General features: G+C 56.3%; 1 protein-coding gene across 2 annotated transcripts; it reads right to left on the bottom strand.

Annotated features, from left to right (window-relative positions):
* Positions 1-336: 336 nt before the first annotated feature.
* Positions 337-26,503, bottom strand: NECTIN2 (nectin cell adhesion molecule 2). 2 transcript variants are annotated; one of them, XM_040634133.1, is made up of 9 exons: positions 26,256-26,503; positions 15,415-15,810; positions 12,325-12,621; positions 11,404-11,521; positions 11,008-11,156; positions 4,337-4,490; positions 2,216-2,279; positions 1,987-2,073; positions 337-1,338 (listed from the first exon to the last, which is right to left on the bottom strand). In XM_040634133.1, the coding sequence occupies exons 1-9, from the start codon at positions 26,344-26,346 to the stop codon at positions 1,072-1,074; spliced, it is 1,623 nt and encodes a 540-aa protein (XP_040490067.1). In that variant the 5' UTR covers positions 26,347-26,503; the 3' UTR covers positions 337-1,071. The 2 variants fall into 2 exon arrangements, with proteins under 2 accessions (XP_040490067.1, XP_040490068.1); XM_040634134.1 differs by lacking the exons at positions 337-1,338; positions 1,987-2,073; positions 2,216-2,279; positions 4,337-4,490 and adding an exon at positions 6,579-7,301 and having other exon boundaries at positions 26,256-26,500.
* Between the last annotated feature and the right edge of the window lie 1,280 nt (positions 26,504-27,783).

Raw genomic sequence — 27,783 nt, 5'->3', positions numbered from 1 at the left:
ATTTCCGTCCGTCACCCATTAGACTATCGTTCCTAGTCATTAACCACCATGCCCTGGACTCCTCCCCCTCTCCTTTCATTATCCATCATTATGTTTTTGGCTTACGCATTTTTGCTCATTATCCCCTCACTTAATTAAAATTTTTTTATATCTTTGGCCCCTTTGTTTTTTTTTTTGCCTGTAACCCATCTTGACTTCTAGCCTACTGATTTCCTTCAGCTCTAGGCGCCTTATTTGTTTCTCATCATGTCCCACCCCCATCCCCTTCATATCCCACAGAAAACACAAATTGACATCCGGTCAAAGTATAAACTCAGATTTTGTAGGAAATTGCTGGGTCCCATCTCACTGGGCAGGAGTAAAAGGACTCAGTAGTCTTCAAATAACAGCAAATTATTCTTCCAAGGCTGGGGCCGGAAAGGCACACCCCATGAGGCTTACCCCATCTAGTCCTGGGCTGGGGCTTAATTCCCTGTAGACAGGAATTGGGGTAGTGGGGGCTCAGGGAAGGGTCTGGACCCTGAGACTCCTGCCTGCAGGAGGGAGGAGATGGGGAAGCTCTGCCTTGGGCCGGGGATTCCCTTTCCTCTTGCCTTTGAGGAACACAGGATGGGGAGGGGGTGAGTGGGGCTCTGCTGCCTGGAGGGCTCAGGTCTGAGCAACAGGATACCCCCAACACCTACCCCAGCAGAACTATTGGGATTTTACTGCCTGAGGACAACCCAGAGGTCTGGGGTCTTCTTTGGGATTTGGGGGAGTCTGGAGATGATGGGACGTGAGAGGTATGATTTAAGGTCTTAGGAGTCCTTAGGTCAGAGGTTGTGCAGGAACATACTCCCCCACCCCCATGTGAGATAAGGTTACCAGGTTTCTGTTGTCATGACTGGTTTCTCTGGGTCAGAGATCATGGATTAGAGGTCACAGTTGAGCCACCAAGGCAGAAGTCAAAGATGAGATGCATTTTTGTGTGTTAACATACTGTGGTCTGATCAGAGGTCAGGGGGCACTAGATCCCTGGCAGAAAGTGGAGGAATCAAAAAGTGAAAGGTGAGAGGCCAGGGCCACGGCAGCTCACACATACATGGCTCGGGACATGACAAAGCCTTTGCTCTGGTAGGAATCAGAGGGGCTGGAGTAGGACAGGGCATCATAGATGGGGTTGATATTATCTAGATAGTCTTCCTCCTCTTCCTCATCATCCTCTAAGTCCAGGGCAACCCCCTCCACAGCAGGTGGCCCTGGAGGCACCAGGATGGGGGGCCCCAGGCCCGTGGCCCCCAGGAGCAGGGGCCCCGACCGCTCTTCCAAGGTGGGCAGCTCATGATATCGAGGCATATCCTGGGGGCAGAGAAGGCAAAAGAGCCCAAGGTCATCTCCTGTGCATGACACAGAATCCCAATCTGCCCCTTGACCCCCAAATCCTGACCATCTCCCTATGCCAACCAGACCTGACCTCAGCCTTTGTCGGCCTGGGGGGAATTTGCCTGGAGCCATCATATGGCTTGTCCCAGCTCAAAACCCAGAGCGTTAGTCCTGGGCCTCTCCTTTGTCTTTTGATCCCTGACCACAAGCCTTTCTCCATGAACCTTTGACTTCAATCTTGACCTCAACTACTTAACCTTAAGCCCGAAAGAGCTCCTTGAACCTTGATTTGTCTCAACTTCAATATCTGACCCCTGACATCCAAACCACGGAAGGGAAGGACAATCAGTTTTGTCGCATCTCCAGGCACAATATCTGGCAGATGCAGATGTCCAACCTGAAGTTCAGTCTTCACTAAGTGACTTTAACCTCATGTCCTTGGACTTTTTCAACCATGATCTCCCCCACTGACTCCTCAACACATCTTGGTGCTCTAAGCTCTGACTGGAGACACAGCGCTGGCCTTGAGTTGTGACCTTTAGTGATTGACCTTTTATGTCAGGAGCTGATCCCTGGCCCTTAAACCCAAACCCCAAACCCACCCCTGACCTCCCGAGTTCCCACCTGTTCAGCACACGAGACGCCAGCATCAAAGTAGGGGGTCTTGAGTGGGCTGTGCTCTGAGGCCCCAAGTGTGAAGAGCTGGGAAGGCTGCAGGGAAGGAAGTGGGGCAGGTCAGGACCCTCTCACAGCTGGCCTCTCCCCATGAGTCCCCCCTCCTAGCCCCGGCCTCAGTGGGGAAAGGTGGGGGTGTGGAGGTGGGGGCAGCCTGGGCTCCAGGGAAAGTGCTTACCATCTCGGGCTCCTCCAGCTTCGCCTTGGGGGTTGGTGGCTTGTATGAGGGAGGCCCCTCCAGACTGTTGGGTAGGAGGTAGGTCAAGTGGAGTTTCAGACCCGAGAAGCCCTCCTATCCCAGGATCACTGAAGATGCTCTTTTCTCTGCTTGATCTCCCTTTCTGCTGCCCCCCTGTGCCCCCCATCCCCAGCTAACTCCTATTCATCCCATGAATTTATCTTCTTCCAGGAAGCCTCCCTGATCCTCCAGGAGGACTAGGGACTCCTGATATATGGTTATATCTAGCTGTTCTTCCCCCTTGGGGCACTTACTGAGTTTGTATTTGAAACATTATTTTTGATATCATTCAATAACTATCCCACTGTGAGCAATGTGAGGGAAAAAATGAGATCTGTGTCGTCAACAGCGTTCTCAGAACTCACTATGAGGAAGTCGGCAAGTATTTGTTTAAAAAATGAACGAGGGGCACCTGGGTGGTGCAGTCGGTTAAGTGTCCAACTCTTGGTTTTGGCTCGGGTTGTGACCTCGGGGTCGTGGGATCAAGCCCTGTGTGGGGGTCTGCACTCAGTGTGGAGTCTGCTTGGGGTTCTCCCTCTCCCTCTCCCTCTGCCCTGCCCACTCGTGCTCTCTCTCAATAAATAAATCTTTGTGGAAAAAAAAAGAATAGCTGAAATGCTTTCCTGTCCTCCAAACTGTATTAAAATCCCCTCTTTATACATACCCATAGACCAGAGCATCCTGTATACATCAAGATGAGTGTCTACCATGTCTCCAATCCCCAGCTCAGATGTCACCTCCCCCAGGAAGCCTTCCCTGACCCTCCGAGCTGCATCAGGTGCCCTCTCTGGCCTCTCACAGCTCCCTCAGCTTTTCTAGACCATCTCTGCCACTCTCTAGGGATGGGTCTGTCTCCTCTAGACTGTGAGCCCCAGGAGGGCAGGGCCAGGGCCATCTCAGGCACCACTGGCTATCAGCACTGGGCTGGGCATAGGAAGTTGATAGCAAGTTGTTGGTTTAAACTGACTAGATGTTAAAGACGGAGGGTCAGAAACTTCCTTGTGCATCAGAATAACTCAGGGAGCTTGTTATAAGTACAGATTCCAAGTCCTTCTTGTAAAAGTTCTGATTCAATAGGTTTGGTGTAAGCTCAGGAATCTGCATTTTTAACAAGTGTCCCTACCCCTGCCACACAAACACACACACACACACACACACACACACACACACTCACAGAAACACAAACACACATACACACGCACACCGGGTAGTGTTACTTCACAATCATTTTGCCCCCCAAATGCTCACTTGATGGATGAATTTCAGCAAGTGATTTCAGCTCTCTGGACCTGTTTCCTCTTTGATAAAATGGGTATCATTAGCTCACTGTGAGAATTTCTGTTTCCATGATGTATTTGTGTGTGTGAACACTTCAAAAATGTTTGTCTCATCATTGCATTTCTAACCTCCATGGCTGGCCCTGAGTCGGTACTTTCTGAATACTTGTTGAATCAATGAACGGACATGAGGCTTCATTAAGGTCACACATGTAAAAAGCATTTTGCTGAGTCTGGCACATAACAAGTGCTCTACACAGAGGAGTGTGGTTAGTTCTCCCCCAATATCCAGCCTCCTTCTTTCTCATATTGAGAGATTTTAGCAGGGCACATGGCTGCCCAGAGTAAAGACTACATTTCCCAGCTCCCCCTGCAGCTGGTGTACCATGTGACCAGGTTCTGGCCAATGGGAAGTGAGGTAAAGTGATGAGTTCCCTTGCGGAGCTCACTGCCCTCTATTTGTCTCCCCCCTGGCAGGAATGGGGGCTTTGAGGCCAGGATGGCCATATCTGGTTGTCAAGTAGGTAGACAGTGCTAGAAGAATGGGGAGCCATCTTGGAATGTGAGTGAAAGGAAGGTTGAGCAACAAGGTAGCAGGAGCCTGGGCTCTGATGGCTCGCAGAGCATAGCTGTTGTATCCACACTTTATGGGAGACAGAAATAAACTCCCCTCTCTACCCATTTAAGTCACAGTTATTTGGGGTCACTCCCCCTATCCCCACCCCTTGGGCTTCCCAATTTTGGGACCCCCTTCTCCACCCACTTCTCGGGGCCCATCACTCACTCATCCTCCTCTTCTGCCCCCTGCAGCCTCTGCTCTTTCCGCTGCTGCCGGCAGATGAGGATGCCCGTGGCGACCACAGCGGTAGCAATGATGGCAGCGATGATGCCCCCAATGATGCCACCGGTGGCCCCCGCGCCTGCTGTGTTGGGAGTCTCTGCAAGAAGAGGCACAGTGTAAGGGGGTCTCCAGGAGGAAGCCACAGTTCCTTATTCCCTAAGTCATCACCCATCTGCCTACCTCCTCTCCCTAGTCCTTACTGAGAATTTGTTGGGTGCCAGTGGTGAACAAAACATAGAGAAGTTCCCGCTCGCACGGAACATCTGTTCAGGCTGGGCAGAGAGACCAACAGCACAATGGCTAACATGCCAGGTGGCAGTAAAGGGATCGAGGGTAAAAACATAGAGTGGGGAAGATGGTAAGAAGTGACAGAGCGGGGGACCCCAAGAGTCATCAGAGAGAGACTTCCTGTAAGGTGACATTTGAGCAAGACCTGAAGGAGCCGTAGGGGGCGAGCCATGAGGAAATGAGAGCAGTCCAGGCAGAGGAAACAGCCAGCGCAAAATCCCTGGGGAGGAAGCCTCATGTTACTTTGAAGGAACAGCAAGGAGACCATGGGGCCAGAGAAGGGGGGCGGAGAGGAGGGAAGGGAGGTGATGGGGCAGAGCTTAGAGGTGCAGAACGGTGGGTATTCTGGGATCAGGATCAGAACCCTTCATTCATTACAGGGAATCCTGGGCAGAGGACGTGGCTCGTCCAACCTAACAGGAAAAGGGATGGAGAGAAGCTATGGCCCCCTGGGCCTCTCAGTTGTAGCCCTTCTCTATCCCTGATGTCACCTGTTTACTTGCCAATTTCCACACCACACTGGGAGCTCCAAGGGGCACGGTCTGGGGCACGGCTGGGGTTCGCCAGACGTGCAAGGAGGGGCCCAGCGTGGGTGCTCCAGGACCCACCCCACGCCAGACTGTCCAAATTCCCACCCCTGCCTGTTGGTGCTTCCCTCCCATCTTGGGGAGGAGACATGTGGGACCCCCGGGGGGGGGGGACAAGACAATAAACCACCGGAGGAAATTGCACATGTGCAAAAGCCCCACCCACAGGCACCACCCTCGGTCAGCCCCCTTGCCCGGATGAGAAGATACAGTTGCCCAGAGGAAGAATGTCTGGGTCCCTGGTTTCCACAACTTCCTGCTCCACAGCCTGGCGGCCTCGGGAGGGCTTCGAGTTGGGGGGAGAACCGTAATTGCTGCTCACTCAGTCCACACATAGCCATCCTGAAAGTACTGTTATTCCTGGTTTTATTGACCGCACGCTGCCCGGCGGGGAGGTGGGGGGGACGGGGCCACGTCTGCCTGAGTCACCTCTGTGTCCCTGGCAGAGTAAGTGGAAGTCAATACTGGTGGGAAATGAAGGCCCCAAGCCCCACCTGGCAGCTCAGGGTGCGCATTCCAGCCACGCCCTCACGGTCCCCCACCCTCATGGTCCCCCCATCGGCAGCCCCACCTGTCTTAAGAGAGGGGGCCGTGGGGTGCTCGGGACAGCAGGGGTGACTGGGACCGAACCCGGCCCCTCCCACGCCACTTCATTCCCAGGCCTGGGTTTGGGAGACTTTCTAATTGGTGAGCGGGGAGAGGGATACGGAGCTGCAGCCCCTCCCTTTGAATCACTGAAAACCCCCTTGGGATCAGGGCAAGAGGAAGAAGGCTGAAAAGGCCACTGTTCAGTGTCATCGAGATGGGACTTTTCTGGTTTCTTAATACCTCCACCTGCCCTGCATCCTCAGGGCCCAGAGAACATGGGTGGGGGGAGGCGGGGGGGCTCCCTCCCTGCGTCCTGAGATCCTCAGCAACCCCAGGTCAAGTTTGCACTTCGCCCCCTCCCTACAAGGGCCCAGAAGTCCAGGTTCCCTGTCCTGTTCTGGGGAGCCCCGGGCTCTCACCAGTTTGGCTATCCACCCCCCTCCCCAGAAAGGCAGCTTCAGTCCTGGGACCCCCCCAACCCCCACCCAAGTCCAACCTTCCCAGCCTCTAAGCCCAGAAACCAGCGACTTAGTCCCCGTCGCACTGGCCTCGGGGGTCTCAGGCATCCAGCATGACCGTGAATGATCCAAATAGTCAGAGCCCCCCCTTCCCTCCCCCGGCCTCCCAAGTCTAGCCCCCATCAGGCTCCCACCCCCTGGGACCTAGCAGTCCCTGTCCCACCCCGCAGTGAGGGGGTCTGACGTATTACAAGACACCCCCGATGTTTTCCTCCAAGGCGTTTATTAACTCCTGAGTGTCCCGGGGCCGGGGCAGGCCAGAGCCAAAAACAAGTTCTCTTGGCGGTGGGTCCTCTCTGGGTCCCCATGACCGAGCTCCCCTGGGGCCTCCCCTTCCCCATGCAGCCCTGGAGACAGAAGTCCAGTGTGTGATTCCAGCTCCCTCCCAGTCCCAGGGAAGTGGGAGGGAGCATTTGAGCTCCAGTGTCGTCCAGAAAAAACGAGTCCAACCAGTCTGGAACCCTTTGGCTGGCGTGGCTGGCTCTGTTTCTGTCTCTGTCTGTCTGTCTCGGGGTCACACGTAAATTGCCCGCCGTGAAATGAGGGAGCCGTCCAGCTGGGACTCCATGTCGTCCTCGAGAGCCTTGGGTGGAGGCAACATGAGACCTTCCTCTGCCTTCTCCTCCTCGTCCTCCTCGTCCTCCTCATCCTTGCCATCTGGCTTCAGGGGACCAGGGGCAGTTGGCGTCCAGAAGACGGGGCCCCCATTCCCAAACACCTGAGTTTTTGGATCGTAGGGTCCTCCTCCACTGCTGTCTCCTCCTCCTCCTCCTCCTCCTCCTCCTCCAGGGCTCTTCCTTCTCCTCCTCACCCTCAGCAAGATGAAGGCCAAGGACCCCCCAGCCAGAAGCAGCAGCACCAGCAGTGTCCCCCCCACGGCCCCCCACACCACTGGACCCACGTCTCGGGGCGAGGCCCGGGGTGTGTCTGAGGAGAGAGAAGGAGGGGTGAGAGAGAGAAAGGGAGACACGAGGTCAAGAGAACACATCTGCGGGGGGGAGGGGCATAGGCGACAACAGGGGCAGCGACGGGAGAACTGGGGAGGTGACTGGGCAGAAGACAGAGGAGGTTGCAGGGAAGGGAGAACCCATCCGTTCTATGCTACACACACTGGACACTTTGTACAGGGGAGGGGGGTGGGGAGCTTGCCAACTGGTGGCCCCCAGATGTGTTTCCTTATACCTGCACAGGGCTTTTAAAAAATTAAACTTGCTAACATTGCAAAAACCAGGCGATTTCACAACAACAACAACAAAAAAAATTCCAGATTTCTTTTGGGGAGAAAGAAACTCAGATCGGGCCACACCAACCTCTCATCTCCACCCAGTGACGGGCAGTAGCTGAGTGAAGGCTGGCTCCCTGGGTCGGAACAGGGGTTCCACTCCTGGCCACCTGGTCACTGGACGAGATGCCGTAGGCATCTGAGTTTGTGACCCGCTCGGGACGGACTGGGGGGGATCCTCCCAAAAGCTCTGAGGTTAGGGTCATGGCATCTTGGGTGGATGTAGCCAGGAAGCGGCAGAGCTGGATTTGGGCTCAAGACTGTCAGATTCCAAAGCCCTTTGGACTGGAGAGGAGGCGGAAAGAAGGGGGAGGGTCCTCCTGATAATCCTCCTCCCCCTTGGAAGTGGCTGGGAGCCCCTGGTCCAGGCGATGCGGCCTGCCGCCTGTCTGGGCCATGTCCCCAGTTGTGGAAAATGAGGCTCGGGAAGCCCACAGTCCCGACCTCTCCCTCTCGGCTAGTGCTCCCAGCATTGGCCCAGCAGCTGGGAGGGGAGGGGTCTGGGGGAGGTGGAGAAGGAAGCCAGGGAGTGTTAAGGGTGCAGGGGGGCAGGAGAGATGGGGGCGGGTCTGGGCCCCACACCAGGAATAGACATTGATGTAGTTTGAAGCTAGAACCATTTTATACATGCTCCTTCCCCCACCCCTGCATGCGGGCTCTGATGGAGAGAAATCCACTTACGCCTTAACCCCTCCTCCCCACACCCTGCACATGGGAGGGGCTGGGACCCAGGGTCCTGAGGGCACCTGTTTCTCCAGGTGTTTCTTTTAAGAGTGGTGTTTTAACATAGAGCCAGGACCCCGCTGCCAAATATATTTTGTGATTTTACAAGGAGCAGTAAAAAAAAAAAAAAAAAGTAGAATAGATAAAGCATATCCCAAGTAGGAAGGGTAAGTACTATTTTGTGAAACTTTTTTTTTTTTTTTTCTGGAATACACGTCTATACCGGTACACCGGTTAGAGGCATGACACAGTCTTCTTACTGGGAATGCCCATCAGTGACGTCTGGGAACCTGTCTCGGCGCATGTTGGAATGTTTATCTGTGTTTCTGGAGGTGGTATTTTGGAGCTGGTGGGTGTGTTCCCGAGTCTGTGGGTCAAAAGTTCTCCAAGTCTCCCCGAGGCACTGTCTAGCCTGTAGCAGCGCCGGTGTACCTATGGTTGCGCTAATGTGAACCCCAAACCACGTGTCCGTGACCGCACGTCTGGGTCTGGATGTGTGCGGGAATGCGATGAGTCTCTGAGACCCTCCGGATGTGACTCAAGAGCTGGGACTGAGGGGCGCCTGGGGGGCTCCGTCGGGTGAAGCGTCTACCTTCGGTTCAGGTCCAGATCCCAGGCTCCTGGGATCGAGTCCCGCATCGGGCTCCCTGCGGAGGAGGGGTGCCTTTGCACGGGGCTGAGTCTCTCCCTGGGGGGTGTGATTGTGTGTGTTCCACTCCCCGCTGCGCGCACACGCACACACACACCCACCCCAGTTTCTGACAGGGGTGAATATGTTTTACAGGGTGAATACTGATGAAGGGCTTAACTCTGAAGCTGGTGTGTTCTCTGGGTGGGGGTGGGGGGGTGGCTTCTGGAGAGGGACATCCCTGGGATTTCTGTGTTTGAAGGGGTTTTAGGGGGTGCCCATGTGTTTGTGGTTGTGTATTCCTTTGATGACCCTTAGGTGGGACCGCGTCTGTGTTTTGCAGGCTCCGCCCCTTACAGGTGCCTCCTGACTGCTCACGGGGAGACCAGTTTCTTGGGTGTGTATCTGGGGTAGAGGTTCAGGGGCTGGATTTCCAGCCGGGCATCTTGCCAGGTGGGCGGAGCTGACCCTCCTCTGGGTGTGTCTTCAAGGGCGGGGACTGAGTCTTGTTCACCATTGTATCTCCAACATCAAGGGGAACGCTTGGCAAAGAGGAACCCTCAACAAATATTTGTCGGATGACGATCTGCTGAAAGCAGCAGGGTTTCTGAAGAGTTTCGGAGGGCGTGCACCTCTGAGAATGTCTTCGAGGTTCTTCGTGCATGTCTGCGTGTGAGTGACGGTTTCTGCGTGCGCAATTGTTGCTGTCCGCACGTCTGCGTGTTAGTGTCTCCCTCCAGGGGTGTGTGTTTGTGCACCTGAGCGTGTCAGCCTCGCTGAGGGCAGGCCAAGTGTCTCTCTGGGTGTGCAGCTTGGGACAGTGGTTCCAAGCAGCTATGTCATAGCTCCAGGGTCTGTTTCCATCTGTTTCCAGGCGTGTGCGTGCGTGCGTGCGTGCGTGTACATGTGCACATGCGCCTGCGGTATGAGCTTACGTCTCAGGAAGGGGATCTGCTTGTCTGTCTTTGGCCGTGGCGCCCATCTCCAGGGGTGTGTGGGTGCGTCCGTCCTCACACTTGTGTGCGTTTGTCTTTGGTCACGTTTCTGACAGCCCCCTTCCTATCCACCAAGGCCACTACTCCTGGTGTTGTGTGTTTGCATGGGCGTGCTGCGTGGACGGTCGCGCTGGGAGGGTGTTTCCAAGAAAAGTTTTTTTTCAGGTACACGTGGCATCCTGGGGGGCTCTGCCCGGGAGTCACCTGGCTCTGCTCTCTTGAGATGCGTGTCTTGGTGACAGTGGGTCTGAGTGTGCGGGTTGTTTTGGGTGAGTTTCTGTTCTGATTCCAGTGCCATCTCAAAGCACAGTATGTCTCTGGAGATGTGGGTCCCGCTGGCTGTGGCATGGAAGGGACTCTGTTCCCAGCCCTGGGGTCCCTGTGTCTGTGTCCCAGGGCACACAGCCTCCCTCCAGGCGTGTGGGTCTACAGTTGTGATTTCAACCCCATTGCCATCAACTAGCTGGCTTTGTTCTTTTCCGCTCCTGTCTCGGGGCTCATTTGAGTGTGAGTTCCTATCAGGGAGACTCAGAGAACTTTCGACCCATAGACACATCAGCCGCCATTTCCAAAACAGTCCCCTAGAAACACAAATGTTCCAACACACCAGAAAACTGATTTCCTGATGTGACTTGACCAGCACTCACTGTAAGAGATCAGTATTCAAATGCATTTGTTTCTGTCTATCTAGGGTTTGTGTCTCTCCAACTGGAGCCTGGGGCAATGTCCCTGGGTCTCTTCCTGGAGACTCTTTCCAGGCCTCTAGTTTCTAGAAAGCCCCCAGGGGAGGCCTCATCCTCCTGATTCTTCTTCAGTGCCTACCCTGTCATCCCAATCCAGATCCCACCTGGGGGCAAGAGAGAAAAGCCACACTGACCTCCTTTCTCATCGGCAAGGCGGGTCTGAATCCCTCCCCAGGCCGGCGGCACAGCCTCCCTCAACGCAGCCCCGGAACCCAGAAGGGAGGAACACTTGGGGAGCTGACCACCTCCAAGACCCGCTCACCTCGCACGAGGACCACCTGCTCAGCGCGACCCGTGCCCACGGCGTTGGTGACCGTGCAGATGAACGTGGTGTTGACCAGTTTGTCCACTGAGTGGATGATCAGCTGGGGGCCCTGGGCTACCGCTGAAGCTGGGAAGACGCCTGCCGTCCTGGAAGGTGGGGGGGTGTCACTGGAGGGGGACATCAGGGGAGCACAGGCCTGGTGCCCGATGACACAGACTTCAACATCCAAGCTCCAGGGACATAAAGACTAATGTTCAAGACCCTATACTGGCAGCTCTGTCCTTCTGGAGGACTCAGGGTCGGGTCCCGGAGGCTCCTCCCTCAGACCCAAGGGTCCAGGCCCCCAGCCCCTCCTCCCTCAGACCCAGGAGTCCAGGTCCACCCAGGACTCACGTGCTCCAGTCATAGCCTGTGGGCTCCGGTTTGCTGCGGACGTCACAGCTCAGGGTGGCCTCGCTGCGGCCGAGGTACCAGTTGTCATCATAGCCGGAGATGGAGACCTCAGGGGGGTCTGGAGGAAATGGGGGCACTCGCTCAGAGACAGGGAGAGTCCCAGAAGAGGGGATAAGTTGGCAGAGAGATGGGAACCCTAAAGAAATGAGGGGGGCCAACTGGAGGCGGACCCATGGAAACTGTCTGGGACAAATCGGTTCAGGCTACATCAGCGGGGGTGAGTGCAGACACCGTCCAGGGATGCCACCTGGCTCATTCCGATAAAGTTACTGCTCCACGCCGGCCGTGTCTGAGGGAGTCACAGAGATAATGCCTGTTATTTCTGCCACGCCCAGAGCAGAGAAAGGAATTGGATCCCCAGAGGCACTGCCTGGGGAGCTAGCGTGGCAAAGGCTGAGTTGGGGGCTGGCATGTGTTTGGACAGGGCGAAGGAGAGCTGGTTAAGTCACTCTCTGGCTGGATCCTTGGGATAATATTGGGGGTATCGATGTAGGCAGTTTTTGCAGTTTGCCAATTTCCTTAGTGTAAATCCTCCCCAGTGGTCAATTTCAAGCTTGTCAATGGAACTTCACCGGATGTGGGATTGGGACAAAATGTATAAAATTGGCCCTTGTGAACCCATTCCAGCTTACCCCTGATTGTGGCAGGAAGGAGAGAGCCTAGCGAAGCCAGCGTAGGCACTGGGGGGGGGCACGGGGTAGATGTCACCCAGGGGAGCCAGTATAGACACTAGGCAGGAAGGCAGTGCAGAATTTGGCCTGGAGGGCTGATGCAGAGAACACTCAGGCAGAGTGTAGACAGTGCCCTAGAGAAGCCAGTGTAGACAATACTGGGGATGCGCTCACATCCCAATACACTCACAGCGTACGGACAGGGTAACAGGCAGCAGGATGGGCTCCTCGAAACTCTCGTGCTCCACTTTGCAGGTGACCTTGACGCCATCTACTCGGCTCAAGGGCACCAAGGTGTATCGGCTGGTGACGGTGACTGTGCCGGGCACAGGCCCTGACATCTGGCTCTGTCTGCCCTCCCCGTCCAGGGACGAGACCCAGGAGATCCGGGCGGGGGGGCGGCCCCCCTCGGAGACACAGCGGGCCACCGGCATGGGTTCCAGGCTGAGCGTGACCTCCTGTGTTTCGGCGTGATTCTGGGGCTGTGCTGGGGAGAGGAACGGAGGGGGTACGTCACTCCTCACCTGCGGTCCTTCCCCGGACACCCCAGCAATGGGGCTGAGCAGTGAAGCCCCGACCACCGGGGCTCAAATCCCACTTCTGCTGCTTAGCAGAGGCATGGCTTTGGGCAAGCCATTTCCCAGCTCTGTACCTCAGTTTCCTCTTTTGTAAAATGGGGAGAATTAAAATGCCCACATCGTAGGGATGTCGGACGGATTAAATTGGTATATAAGGCCCTCTGGACAGTGCCTGGCGCTCCCTATGCTGAGTGTGTGCCAGGATATTATTCTGTCTGTTCTCTTCTGCCAGAAAAGCAGGCACAGTGTCCAAAAGCCTGGAAAAGGCTGAGATTTTTTTTTTTTTCAAAAAAGCCAAAGCACAATAATGCAGTTCAAAGGTCCAGCTCAAAAGGCCTCCCACTTCTTTCCTGTAATCACCAGTAGATGGTGGTGCCGGAAGTGGGATAAAGGTTGCAGAGATTCCCAAAGCTGGAAAATTCTTTGCCCTTTTCACCCATCTTCCTGGAAAACATGGAAAGATATTGGGAGGGAAATGACAAAACGTCCATGAGGAATAACTCTGCAGTTAGAACTGGACTGTCCTGAGTTCTGCCTCATGGCTCCGGCTGCCCTGTGGACCTCTCTGGCTTTCTCTTGAGCTCCTCGATGTGTTATGGCCTCCCCTTCTTCCCTCCTTTCCCCCCCTTCTCCCCTGACTGCCACAGCCTCCGATGGGCCTCCCCATACCGTCTCTGGTCTCCCGCCCATCTGTCCTCTGACCGCTCCGTGCACATGCCCCATGGCCCCCTCAGTCCCCGCTCCCATCCACTGCAGGGTCTTGGTGACCATGTGCCTGGAAGGCTCTGGGCCTCCGTTCTTCTTAGCTTGCTCTTCCTCCTCCTGCAAATCCAGGCTTCACTTCCTCAAGGGAACTTCCCTGACATGACTCCCCTTTTTAGGGGCACTCCCGTCACTCGCTCCTCCGTGAAAGCAGAGGTCTGGCTGCTCTGTTCCGTGCTCCTGCCCCGGGAGGAAGATGGTGGGAGGCAGGTACTCTCTACGTATCTCTTGAACAGAACCCATGACGGCACAGGGAGAGACCTTTGTGAGGGGTGGTGCGGTGGGGATCTGTGCTTTGAATTATGCAAAACAACTGGGGTTTCAGGCTCCCTTAAAAAGGGAAGCCTTTTCCCAGGGACGGTACAGGGTAGATTTCTCAAACCCTCTGGGGTTGAAGAGCGATGTGGCTTGTGGGACGTTGCTGGGGGAAGGTGGGATCCCAGGCCAATGCCCAAGATTTAGAAAGACGTAGGCTCTTTCAAAAAAAAAAAAAAGAAAGAAAGAAAGAAAGAAAGAAAGAAAGAAGAAAGAAAGAAAGAAAGAAAGAAAGAAAGAAAGAAAGAAAGAAAGAAAGAAGGAAAAAAAAAAAAGCCTTTCCTAAGTCTTCCCCATTTTGTCAAGTGGCTGTGCTGGTTACCCCCCACCCCTGCTGAAGCCAGGAGGCTTTATCGCACCCACTCCTCCCACCCCCACAGTGCCTGCCCTTGATGAAGTCCAGCCGCCTTGCCTCTCTGCCTAGGAGGCCGTCGCAATCTGGCCCTGTTGGTTTTCCTGCCCCGTTGGGGGGTCACTCAAGCCCTGGCCACACAGCCTCCTTTCTGTTCCTGGAACATGCCAAGCTTGCCCCCACATCCTGGCTGTTCCACATGCTGTTCCCTCTCTGTGTGAATCCATTCCTCTGCTTGAGGACACGTGTCCGCGGGTGACTCCTTACACCTCAGGACTTGACGAAGAGGCTTTCGCTGACCTTTCTGTCTAGAAGGGATCACCGGGCCGCTTACTCTGAGGAGTATCACGACATCCTGGTGTTCCCTTTGTCTGCTACTTTGATTGTTCCCTGGCATTACCGCTAACGTATTTCCAAAGTCCGACCTCTTCTTGCTACCCCAATTGCCTCCACCTTGGTCTAGTTGCCATTACCTCCTGCCCTGTGGTCCCCGAGCTTCCACCCTTGCCCGCAAATGCAGTCAGAAGGAGCCTGTGAAAACCAAAGCCAGATCACACCTGTCCCCTGCTCAGAACTTCCCACAGTTTCTGTTCTCTCAGGCCAAAAGCCGAAGTTTTCATGTGGCCCACGAGGCTGTCTGTGATCCGTGGCCCCCCATCATCTTCTTGACCTTGTCCCCTCCTACTTTCCCTGTATTCACAAGCCTCTGGCCACACTGACTTCCTTGCTCTTCCTCAAATGAGCCCTGCCACAGGGCCTTTGCACTTGCCATTCCCTCTGCCTGGAATCCTCTTCCTTTAGATGGCCCTACAGGGTTCCCTCATCTTCTTCTAGTTTTTGTTCAGCTTTCACCAGACCTCCCTAGCCACAATTGTAACCTGTCCCCCTCCAGCTTCCGTAGTGCCTATAACCACTTGAACCCCTCCTATTTTTCTTATTGATGTTATTTACTCTGTGGCACCCCCTTATTGAAGTGTTAGCCCCAGTAGGGCAGGGAGCTCTCTCTTACTCACTGCTTTCCTCCTAGAGCCTAGAATAGTGCCCGGCACACAGAATGTGCTCAATGTATATTTCTGAATGCCTTGTGGCCTGCCGTGACCTCAACTGGCAGGACAGAGTCTGACACGCAGCAGGCGCTTAATGGCTATTTGCTAACTGACCGAAGACCACAGGGAAAGTCAATATTACAGCTGGAGCACAGAGAGAAACAGATCCACAAGGGGGCTCTCCCCCATGACACCTCTCCCCTCCTTCTCCCCTCCCCACTGCTCACCTATGGCTCTGAGCCAGGTCACCCCCCTACTGGTGCCGCTGGGAAAGGTGGCAAACTCGCAGGTATAGTTGCCCTCATCCTCCACGGTCAGTCCCCGGAGGGCCAGCGTGGCATCCCGCAGCTCTATTTCCGTGCCCTGCCTGGTCCCTGTGCTCTGCCCAGCGGTCACAAAGGACAGCCGCTCTTCGCCGGGCTTTGGGCCGCGGAAGCTGGGACCATAGGAAGGGTGGAAGGCAGCCACGCTCTTGCTGGTCCCGGCTGCGTCCACGTGCAGCCACGTCACCTGCGAGACTCGGACTTCAGGTCCGGGAGGCAGCAGGTGGCACGGCAGCTGCACGGTGCCCCCCAGGTAGCCCCGGACCTCGGGTGGCACTCGAACTTGCACATCCTGGGCTCCTGGAGAGAAAGGAGAGAGAGAGAGCGAGCGGTGGGTGAGGGAAGGACCCAGACACCTCCAGGCCTGGAGGGGCCGTCACTCAAGGGGCCCCACTGGGAAATGTGGGCCCCAAATGCCATGCAGGAGCCTTTGTGGGGTCCCCATTCCAAAAGGGCCATCCAGGAAACCCCTTTTTATGGAAAACTAGGGATATAGGAGTCTGGACTAGATTATGGGCTATTCTGGAATTTTCGCTAATATTCTTAAGCACGGTGATTCAATTGTAGGGGTGTGGCATTCCTGCGTCTCAGAAGATACAGGGCTGCACCATGTCTGCAACATATTCTCAAATGGGTCCGCAAAACCGAAACAAGCTACAGAGAAAGCCATGAAGACAATGTGGCAAAATGTAACCCACTGTCGAGTCTGGCAGGAGACGGGGAGGAAGGCTCCTGAGTGGTTCCCACAACATATACCCACCTGTACGCTTGGGCACTTCCATTTTAAAATGTTGGGAGAAAAAAAGAATCCCCTTCAGAAATAAATCAATAAAAAAAGTAAATAAGCCTATCACAAAATAAAATTTTTTAAAGATTGTATTTATTTGAGAGAGAGAGAGAGAGGGATCACAAGTAGGCAGAATGGAAGGCAGAGGCAGAGGGAGAAGCAGACTCCCCACTGAGCAGGGAGCCTGGTGCAGGGCTCGATCCCAGGACCCTGGGATCATGACCTGAGCTGAAGGCAGACACCTAACCGACTGAGCCACCCAGGTGCCCCCACTTTTTTTTTTTTTTTTTTTTTTGGTGACAGCTTTATTGAGATATAATTCCCACTCACCCATTGAAAGTGTCCAATTTAGGACGCCTGGGTGGCTAAGTCGGTTAAGTGTCTGCCTTCAGCTCAGGTTATGATCCCGGGGTCCTGGGATCAAGCCCAGCGTCCAGCTCCCTGCTCAGCGGAGAATCTGCTTCTCCCTCTTCCTCTGCCCCTCCCCCCTGCTCCTACTCACGCACTCTCTTTTTCTCCCTCTCTCAAATAAATAAAATCTTAAAAAAAAAAAAAGAGTGTCCAATTCAATGGCTTTTTTATATTCCTAAGAGTCGCTGCATATAGTGTCTGTCACTAGAATCAATTTCAGGGCACGTTTATACTTCCCCCAAGAAACCCTGTACCCATTATCAGTCCCTCCCCGTTCCCGCTTCTCCCAGCCCCTGCCAACCACTCCTCCACTTGGTCTCTACAGATCTGCCTCTTTGAGACATTTCATATAAATGGACTCATACGCTACGTGGCCTCTATGACTAGCTTCCTTTACTTTGCACCATGTTTTCAAGGGCCGGCCCTGCCATAGTGTGTGTCAGTGCTTTGTTCTCTTTTTATGGCTGAATAATATTCCATTGTCTGGACGCACCGTGTTCCCTTTATCCGTTCATCAGCGCAGACACTGGGGTTGTTCCCACTTTTTGCCGATCGTGAATAAAGCTGCTATGAACATGTACATTCATGTTTTTGTGTGAATGTATGTTCTCTTTTCTCACTTATCTTTTCCCGCTTTCTTAAAAATGTATATTCTCTTTTCTCACTTATCTTTTCTCACTTTCTTAAAAAAAGGCTTTATTTATTTATGAGAGAAAGAAAGAGAGCAAGCACGTGCAAGCAGGGGGAAGGGCAGAGAGAGAGAGAGAGAGAGAGAGAGGCAGAGAACCTCAAGCCGACTCTGCCCTGAGCTCGGAGCCAGAGGCGGGGCTCGATCCCACAACCCTGAGATCACCACCTGATCTGAAACCAGAAGTCGGACGTTTCACTGACTGAGCCACCCAGACGCCCCTTGTTTTCGCACTGTTTTTTTTTTTAAGATTGTCAGAGATAGAGAGAGAGCACAAGCAGGGAGAGCAGCAGGCAGAGGGAGAGGGAGAAGCAGGCTCCCCGCTGAGCAGAGAGCCTGGCGCAGGGCTCGATGCCAGGACCCCGGGATCACGACCTGAGCCGAAGGCAGACGCCCAACCGACCAAGCCAACCAGGCGTCCCATGTTTTCTCACTTTTAATAAAAACCAGGATAAAGGGGAATGTTGCTCTGTCGTGCAAGGCAGGATGGCATGGGGACCGAGGGCAGACTGCCTGGGTTCGAGTCCTGGCTCCGCCACGCGCTGCCTATGTGACTTTGGGCAAGTCATTTAACCTCTCTGTGTCTTGGTTTCCTCAGCCGTAAAATGAGGATGATCACGGGCCCACCTCCTAGGGGCTGTTATAACGATTAAAGAATATTCGTGGGGGGGGGGTGTGCCTGGGTGGTGCAGTCGTTAAGCGTCCGCCTTTGGCTCAGGGTGTGATCCCGCTGTTATGGGATCGAGCCCCACATCAGGCTCCTCCGCTGGGAGCCTGCTTCTTTCTCTCCCACTCCCCCTGCTTGTGTTCCCTCTCTCGCTGGCTGTCTCTGTCAAATAAATAAAATCTTAAAAAAAAAAATATTCGTGGGGCACTTAGCACGGGGGCCACAGGAAACAGGAGATGAGTGTTTGTTAAATAAAGGCCGGCCAGGTGAGTATAATTACAAGTGGCTCCTGACATTCAGCCTTGAGGTGGGTCAAGGGCAAGTGCCCTGTGTAAGGGGCACAACGGCTGCCCAGCTGTCCTTGACCGAGGTGGGGGGTGGGGAGCGTGTGCGGCCGCCGGCCCCATGCGGGAACCCAGGAAGCATTAGCAGGAGACCTCATGAGAGGGTCCCCAGCAGAAGGCAGTCCCACCAGCAGGGCCAGTTCCAGAAACTTTGGGAAAGAAGCCATCGGTCAAGACCACTGCGTCATAGATACACCATCTCGTGGAATCCCCACACATGTCCGCAAACAGCCTGAGAGTTAAACAGCCTCCCCTGTTGACAGATCACACTACAGAGTGGGGGACCCCTGAGCAGGCTGTCATGGACTTCCTGCTGGCTCAGTCCCCTTCCGGGTGGGTGACCATATTTCTGGGCCTAACTTCCTCCATCTGTAAAATGGGGATGTTCAAGCTACCCTGCGGGGTCCCCTGTGACGCTTCCATGAAATGATTTGCTCCCATCAGTGCTTTGCAGGGTGAGTCCAACAGCGGCCGTCAGCCGCTCGCCGCAGCCCAAATCCAGCTTCACTCGTATTTACTTTGCGCCCACACAGCGTTGTTTCAAACACGACCTAGGGCTCAGTAAGCTACTAACCCACCGAAGCGTCTGGCGATTCAATGTCAGACAAAAAGTCAGGACGTGGGGGGGCGCCTGGGTGGCACAGGCGTTAAGCGTCTGCCTTCGGCTCAGGGCGTGATCCCGGCGTTATGGGATCGAGCCCCACATCGGGCTCCTCCGCTGGGAGCCTGCTTCTTCCTCTCCCACTCCCCCTGCTTGTGTTCCCTCTCTCGCTGGCTGTCTCTCTCTCTGTCGAATAAATAAATAAATAAAATCTTAAAAAAAAAAAAAGTCAGGACGTGGGGCTCCTGGGGGTCCCCAGCCGGGTGGAGCTGAGACAAGCCTTCCTTTTCCTTCAGAGGCCAGCACCCTTCACCCACCTGGCCTCCCAAGGCACTGAGTGTGGGACAAGGGTCCCCGAAGGCTCTGCCCCTTTCTAGCTGGGTGAGGAGGGACGGGCACTCTGTCAGAAGCCATCCGGCCTCGTGAGCACCGTAGGGAGCCAAGGAGGGTGGGGCCAAGGAGTCAGGTTCCCTCCTTTAAGGCAAGTGGGAGCCCTTGAGGGTTCCTCAGCTGGAGAATGACTAGGCTTAAGCCGAGGGAACCTGAAGGGCAGGCGGAGCTGGACGGAAACCTGGCTAGCCAGCACAAAGTCCTGACTAGGGCTCAGGAGAAGACCTAGAGGTTAAGATGCAGACTGGGCGCAGGGCAGGAGGCTGACCCCTTGACGGGGACTTAGAACTGAAAGGGATTTAGTGGTGGGGGCAGGGAGAAACTGGACTCTGCTCCCACCCCATCCGAGTCCACGCAACAATGAGTGGCTCAGCAAAGATGTCTTGGGTGCTAGACAGTTGGCCCCCGAGGACGGGATGCCTATCTTGTTCCCTGCTGTGCCCCCAGAGTCTACACCAGGGTCTCGCATGTAGTAGGTGCTCAATAAACACCACCCAACGGAAGTGCCGGGGGGGGGGCTCAGTCGGTGAAGCATCCGACTCTCGATTTGGGCTCAGGTTGTGATCTCAGGGTTGTGAGATCGCGCCCCATGTGGGGCTCCGTGCTCAGCAAGGAGTCTGCTTGAGATTCTTTCCCTCTGCTCCCTCCCCTGTGTGCACGTGTGCCTGCTGTCTTTCTCTCAAATAAATAAATCCTTAAAAAAAAAAAAGAAATGTGTATATATATATACCACCAAATTAATATCTGGCTCTGTGCTGAGTGCGGGTGCAGCAGAAGCGACAGGACAAGTCAGGTGCTTGCTCTCCAAGAGCTGACAATGTGGCGGGGAGACAAACGTCGCACCAATAGGCATCACTGAGGATGCCAGGAAGACTGAAGGGGAGGGGTGTGGGGATAAGAACCCAGAGCCTAGGCCTGACCCATCCGAGGCAGGCCGGGAGGGCTTTCTGAAGGAGATTCGATTCCTTTTCCAGGGAACCCGAGCTCAGGCCCACAGAGCCCCCCCCCCACCTTTGGGGACCCAGATTTCCCACCCTAAGGCAGGCCTTGTGATCACAGGATGCCTGTGTCTTCTGAGCAAGGCGGCCCTCCCGGATCTAGGGTCATTACTCAGCACTGCCTGCTTCAGAGGATTTAAAAACCCACTCTTAGATGTGCCTGGGTGGCTCAGTCAGTGAAGCGTCTGCCTTTGGCTCAGGTCATGATCTCAGGGTCCTGGGATCGAGTCCCGCATCGGGCTCCCTGCTCAGTGGGGAGCCTGCTTTTCCCTCTGCCTGCTGCTCCCCCTGCTTGTGCTCTCTCTCCATCAAATAAATAAAATCTTGAAAACAAACAAACAAACAAACAAACAACAACCCCCACTCTTAGCTTCTTGGGGGCAGAATCCTCAGGCAGGTCTGTCATCCACAACATTCTGCCCCAGGGGGCCTGGCGCCCCGCCCCCTGCACCGCATTTCCTCTGCAGAGCCCTGGGCCCCATCTCCCACCATGGACTTTCAGGACTCCCTGGCGCTTCACCCGGGCAGGGATTCTCTGCCCCCGTTAGGTTCACAAGCTATGCCCTCAGCATCCACAACAGAGACGGGCTCCTAGCGGGCGCCATACTCATCGAATGCATGAGGTTCTAAAATCCTCTGGCTTGGCCGTCCAGAGCATCCAGTAGGTTCCCCGCACTTGGGAAAGAAACTCAAGCCTTTACAGTGGCCCACAAGCCCTGCATGATCTTCGGAATCCTCTTTCTCGCCTGTCTCCCACTGTCTCCCCTGGGCTCACCTGCCCCGGCCACACCGGCCCCCCCACTGTTCCTAGACATGCCAGGCAAGCCCCACCCCAAGGCCTTTGCTCTTGGTCCCTCACGCTGGAATGCTTTTACCCCCCCCCATGTCCCCACAGCGCCCTCCCTCACCTCCTTCAGGTCTTTGCTCCGCTAGGCACCCCCTGATCATCCTAATGATAATAACGACCCCACCACCGTGGACCCTGCTTCCTTTTCCTCAAGGCACCTGATGTGTCTTCACCACAAGAACATCAGGACCCAGGGGCAAAGATCTTTGTTCGCTAATATGACTCCGGAGCCTGGAATAGTGCCTGGCACACTACAGGAGCTCCATCAATATGAGGAATGAATGAATGAATGAATGAATGAATGAATGAATGAATGGGATGAAGGTGGAGAAACAGCGGTGTGCCCGATCACACAGGCTGAGGCTAAGTTAGGAGTCTGGGTGCCACAGAGAGTCACACCCAGCGGGGCGGGGGCAGGGGGAGGTGTGTGCTTCTGCCCACAGCCCTCAGAACGGGATGGGGCAGGGACCTGGGGGGGCTGGGGCTGTGAGCAAGAGGGATGAGCCAGATCGGAGGCCAGTTCAGAAGGTGGAAGGGCTGGGACACGAGGCCAGCAGGCTGTGGGAGTTAGGGGCAAGGGGTGGGCCTGACCTGGAATTAGAATCCTAGCGTCCCGTGTGCCGCTGGGTGGGTGCCAGCGCCCTGACCTTGGCTGGGACCTGGCTGGCACCACAGCAGGGGAGAGTATGGCCCTGGAAACACGGACCTCACTCAGCTTCCCTCACCAGCAAGCCAGACTAGTGACAGCTTCAATGAGGAGTCTGCCGGGTCCCCAGACACGCTTCTTTTCCCTACTGCCCCGGGCCCGCGGGCTTCCTGGTGGCAGAGTGGGGGCCGCCCAGGGCATTGTACGAGCCCAGCAGGAAACTGTGAGGGACAGAGACAGAGCCCGAGACCCTGAGATCTGGGGAAGGGTAAACCAAGGCAGAAAGGTGAGTGCATAGGGACAGCACCCCAGAGGAGTAGGGGGCTGAGGGCCCGGACTCCTGGGCTCCTGCCTGGCTGGCTCCTCAGGGCTTGGCTCACCCCCTCCTGACCCATAAACACTGTGACCTGCCCTGTAGGGCGCGGCGGGACTCAAGCAGGCCCTTGAAGGCCGGCGTGCTTTGAGCACTGGCCGCAGCTGCTGCCTCAGCCACCTTGCTAATTAATTAATTGCATTAATCACAGTGCCCACCCCCACAGCGGACATCCGGGAGCCGGTCTGGGTGGGGGGTGGTGGTGAGCACCAGCAGGAGCAGCAGCCAGGATGTGGGGCTCTCTGGCTGTGCCCAGGATTTCTGCACCTGCCTCCCTGTCTCCCCCAGTCACCTCTCAGATGGCGGTTATCTCCCTTCCCCAGGCTGAGATTTCCCTGCCTTTCTGCAGGGGCTCGCCCACCCTGCAGGCTTTGTCTATGGGGTCTGGTATTTCTGGGGGTGAGTCTCTAGGTCTGCTCTTCCTGGCGGAGCCATTTGGACAGAAAGAAGCACTCGCATACCCCGTCTACACGTGCCTCAAATTCGTTTCCGGCCAGGAGACTCTGGCCTCCCTCTTGCAGGTCCTGTCACTTTGATCTCCTGAGTCTCTCTCTGCATCTGGTTCCTGAGCCCTGAGTCAGGCCCTATGTTGCCTCCACCTCCTAGGGGCTCTGGTCTCTGCCTCCATCTCTCTCAGAGTCTCTGCTTTCCGTGTCTCTCACATTCTCTCTAATAGCTTTATTGGGACGTAATTCCCATAACCGTCCAGTCCACCCATTGGAAGCGCACAGTTCCGTGACATCGGGATACTCATACACTGTATTCACATACTAGCTATTCGGGGGGCAGTTTATTCACAGACTTGGGTCTCCCTCACACTGCAGCCCATCTCGGAACTTCTTCACTAGCCCAGGAAGATCGCCGGCACCCTTAGCTGTTCTCATATTCTCTCTCCTCTATGTCTGACATCTGAGAGCCCAGTCTCCCTGGGTCTGGGTCTCCTCGCTCCCTGCATTGACTCCTGGGCTCTCTATAATCTCTCGGGATTTCTGGCGTACATCTCTCAGGGTCTCTGACCCTGGGACCCCCCTCCTTCTAGGTGTCCCCATCTCTGCCCATCTCTCCACATCTCTGACACACTTTCCCCATGCCTGGGCCATTTCATTGGGTCTCTCTTCTCCTCCCCCTCCTGCTCCATTTCTCAGCATTGCTGGGACATTAAAAATGTAACAGCGTCCCTGGTGGGGCGGAGGAGCTGGCCTGTGCCTAACTCCCTGTCCCTCCTATGTCCACCACTCCCTGTGGCCCCCCACATACTACTGGCCTTGAGGCTCGCCTATGCCCTGACCTCCCTGGGTCATGACATCTCCATCACTGATGGCTGGGGGCTTTGGGGCTCCCGGCCTATCACCAAATCTCTAAGTCTCTCTTCTTAGGCAGTTCTTGCCTTTATTCTGGTGTCTGTCCAGCTCCCTCCCCCTCCCCTGTCTTTCTCTGTCCCTTCTCAGTAGTTTTCTGTGCCACCCCTGTGGGCTGTAATTCATTCTCCCCATCTCTGGGTTCCATTCTAGTGTTTGTCTCTGACCCCATCCCTAAATTTGTTTCAGATGCATGCTCCATGGGCTTCTGTCCCCATCCCTGTATCTCTAACCTCTCCATGTATCCCTCCCCCGTCCCCTCCCCCCTCCCTGCTCCGCCAGTGAGCAGACCCACCCCCTCTTCGCTGCCCAGTCCCCTTCCCTAACGAGAAGAGACAGCAGGCCCGCCGTCCCCTCTTTTCCCATCCCCCTCCAATACCGTGGGGCTGCCTGGCTGACAAGGATGAGCAGTGAAAGCTGGGGAGGACCCAGCTGGAGGCCCAGGCGGTGCACCCTCTGTCTGAGGAGGCCAAGGAGGGGGAAGGCTGAGGAGCTAGAGACAGGTAAAGAGAGGTGGATGGAAAGGAAAGGGAGAAAGAGCTCTGTGAGAGATGAGAGCCAGAGGAGCAGAGAGAGGTGAGAAATGAAGAGGGGAGAGATGGGGGGGGGGCAGGGAGAGAGGGACGGAGGCAGAGAGAAAAGCAGGGAGCGTAGGTGCAAGGATGAGGGGTCAGGAAAGGGGAAGGCCCCCTACCCAGGTGCTAAGAGCTTTCACATGGGATCAGCGGGAGCGCTGAATCCTCCCAATGGCCCTGCAGGGAGGGGGTTACTATCTCAGTTTTACAAAGGAGGAAATGGAGGCTCAGAGGCACCCAGTGGAGCAGAGCCAAGAAACGCTCTGAAGTCTGCAGTCCGGCTTCCTGGGGACTGGCTGTGGACCCTGGGAAAGAGGCTTGCCCTTCTTGAAACCTCTGTGTCCCCATCTGCAAAATGGGAACAGGAATAGGATGGGTCTCCCAGGGAGATCTAGAAGCCTCCATGACATCGCGCATCACGTCAAAGCCTGGCTCAAGGTCAGGTGGGTTCTGAGCACTTCCCCAGGAGCGGCAGGTTGTGACCTCATCTCCCTATCTCTGACACCAAGGGAGAGGCAGTGCCCAGCTCTGAGTGAAGGCTGGGATACAACTCAGAGACATGCTGGGAAAAATAAGGTCAGAGAGGTAACCAGGGCTCCCCCAAGACGCCCTCCCCCCACCCTCCCCAGCCCCCGCCTACACTTTCTGGGCAAACCCTTGGGAAACTCCAAAATCCAGAGTTTCTAGCTGGGAATAAACAGCCCGGTCACCTGCAAGGGGCGGGGCCAGAACCTCCTTCACCTGTTTCCTCCCAGCCCCTCCCTCCTCTGAGAGCTGCGCCTTCCCTCAAGGGGGCTGAGGGGAGTAGGAGGGGGCTGGTGGGCAGAGCTGAGGGAGAGGCGGGGGATCAGGGCGGCGGCCCCGCGCGTCCCCCTCCCCGTCCCCCCTCGCGGCGGCTCCGAGACAAGGGCGCGACCAGAGGAAAGATAAGGTCCCGAAACCTGGGAGTCCGGAACCGGGAGCCGGGAAAGCGCCCGCCCCTCCCGCCCGGGTTCAGCTAAAGTGAAACCGGTAAAACTTCCCCAGGGACGTCCCAGCCGACGGCTCACAAGGCGAGGGAAGGGTCCCAGCCTGCGGGACTCAGCCTCTCTTTCGGCCTGGGACGCCCCCGACCGAGCTCCAGCTTCCAGATAGCGCCTCTGGCCCTAAATTACATCTAGAAGCCAAGAACAGGGTCCCCCGCCCACATTTCATACCGGGATTTCAGAAGACATTCCAATATGCACAATTAAATCTGAAGCCCACGGAATAGAGCCTCTTCCTCCACCCCCCCCCCATTTTACCGGGGACCCAGGAGACAGAGCCCCCTGCTCACGGTCTGGAACCAAGTTTGAGCCCTGCCAGCCGCCAATTTGACCAGGACCCAGTACACATAGCCCGTAGCCTTCATTCTGCCTGGGACTCAGGAGACCGAGCCCCCAGCCCCTAATTTTTCTGGGGCCCAAGAGCCAGAGCCTTCATCTCCTTGAGGCCCAGGGTTGGAGCCGTCAGGCCCTTCCCCAGGTCGCCGGAACTCATCCTTGGCCCTCCAAGGAACCCAAAGTCCGAGCTCCCGGCCCCTGTGGAGGACCTGGACATCTGGCCCCCTGCCCCCAATTCTCCCGAGGCCTCAGACGCCCAGCCCTGGGACAAGGAAAATGGGGATGGTCTTGTCTCATCGCGACCCTCCCGCTGGGGGAGGCGGGGAGAAATTCCCCACATGCCTGAGGGGGTAAGCGGAGACGGAACCCCAGATCCGGTTGACAGCTCCGTGCGAGGTGGGGAGGGTGTCGCGAACACTCAGATTTAACCCTTTTAGTGTTAGAATCTGAGGAAGGGGGAGGGGTAACCGAGAAGTCCCGAGTAGGCTGGGGAGTTGGGATAAAGAAGGGTGATGGGGGGAGAGGGCTCCAGAGAGGAAAGGGTCGGAGTCGGTAGGGGCCAGCCAGGAAGAGGGCTCGGGAGAGGGGGCTCGGTGAACTGGGGGTGGAGCGGGGAAGGTGCTCAGGCTTCCCCCACTCGGAAGGTGGGGAAGGGATTGGGTCCGCGCGGGGTGGGGGTGGGCGTCTGCGGTTTCTCACCGGTTTCCCGGAGCAGCAGCAGCAGCAGCAGCGGCAGGAGCGGCAGCGTCGGCGACGATCTCGACGGCGGGAGGGCTGCGGCCCGGGCCATGGGGGGGCCCGGGGAGGGACTGGGCCCGGGCGGGGGCCTGCGGGCCACTCCGTGAGCGCCAATCGTCTGGGCGGTCGAGCAGGTGCCTGAGGGGCTCCGGCTCCCGGCCGGTTCCCGCCCGCTCTACTCTCGCGGCTCTGCTCTCGGGGCCGGGCTCTCCCCGCTCGGTGCCCCCGGCCCCAGGCTTCTCTCCGGCAGCTCGGACTCGCTGACGTCACAGGACCCACCCCTTCCCTCCCCCCCTGCGGAGCCGACCTTGGGCTCCGGCCCCACTGGCTCAAGCTGTCCCGCCCTCTCCACTAGGATCCTCCCCAGGATTCTACTCCCGCCCCGCCCAGCACTCTGCACCCGCCCCCTCCCAGGATTCTACACCTGCCGCTCCTCGGGATTCGATCTCGCCCCTCCCCTAGAAATCTATCTCCGCCTCTCTTGGCGTTGAAACCCCGCCCCCTTTGCCCTCTAGGCGGTCTCCCTCGCCCCGCCCCCCCACACCCTATCTCCGGCTGGCTCCTTTAAGGTTCTGTCACGCCCCCTCCGGGACTCACGGCGGTCTCCGCCCCCTGAGGCCACGCCCCCGATACGGCCCCGCCCACCCGCTCTCCCGGCAGCGGGTCCAGCCTCTTCCCAGGAACTCAGTCAGTCCCGCCTGGTCTCAGTCCCGCCTGGTCTCAGCCCCGCGCGAAGTTCTAGCCCCGCCCTCTTCAGCTTTAGCTGAGGCCTCGTCGTCACACCTGCGTGAGGCACGTGGGTTCTCATAGGCGCGCCCCTCCTGGAGCCCCGCCCCCAGGCTGAGACCCCACCCCCACCCCCATCCCCGCCACGAGACTTTCCCAGTTCTTGCTCCCCGCCCAATGTCTGTCTCCATCTGGGTGCGTCTCGGCTCATCCTGTCTCTTTCTAATCTCTGCCTTGGACTCTGGGCGTCGCTGCACCATTCCTGTCCAGATTTCTCTGTCTCTCTCGGTGTCTCTGGCTCTGTGTCTCTCACCATCTTTGATCTCCTTCGTCCCTTTATTTCTCTAGCTCTGGGTCCTTCAGTCCTCACGTCTCAGTGTCGCTTTGTGTTTTCTGCTCTCTTTGTCTTTCTCTTACCGTTCCTGTGTCACTTGGTCCCCGTGTCTCTTTCCATCCCTTTGACTCTGTCTCTGTCTCTATGTGTGTCCCTCGGTGTCTGTCGTTTCTCTCTGCGTCTCTCTCGAGGTCTCTGTTACGGCCTCTGTTCTCTGTGTCTCCCGCTCCCTGTATCCCCCTGTCCTCTCCTGCATCTGGTCCACACCTCCTCGTTACCGCGGCCTCCCGCCAGGGGGCGGCACAGACCGGCCCCTGCGCTCCGCTGGCCCGGCGGGGCTGGACTAGGGTCGGGCCTCCAGGCTCCGCCGGTCCCTCCCCTTGTCCTTGTCCCACTTCTATCTTCCCAGCCTCCTCGCGTCTTTGTGTC

Source organism: Ursus maritimus, unplaced genomic scaffold (genome assembly GCF_017311325.1).
Source record: "Ursus maritimus isolate PB19 unplaced genomic scaffold, ASM1731132v1 scaffold_19, whole genome shotgun sequence".
NCBI lineage: Eukaryota > Metazoa > Chordata > Mammalia > Carnivora > Ursidae > Ursus > Ursus maritimus.
This window is presented reverse-complemented; position numbering and strand designations above follow the sequence as displayed.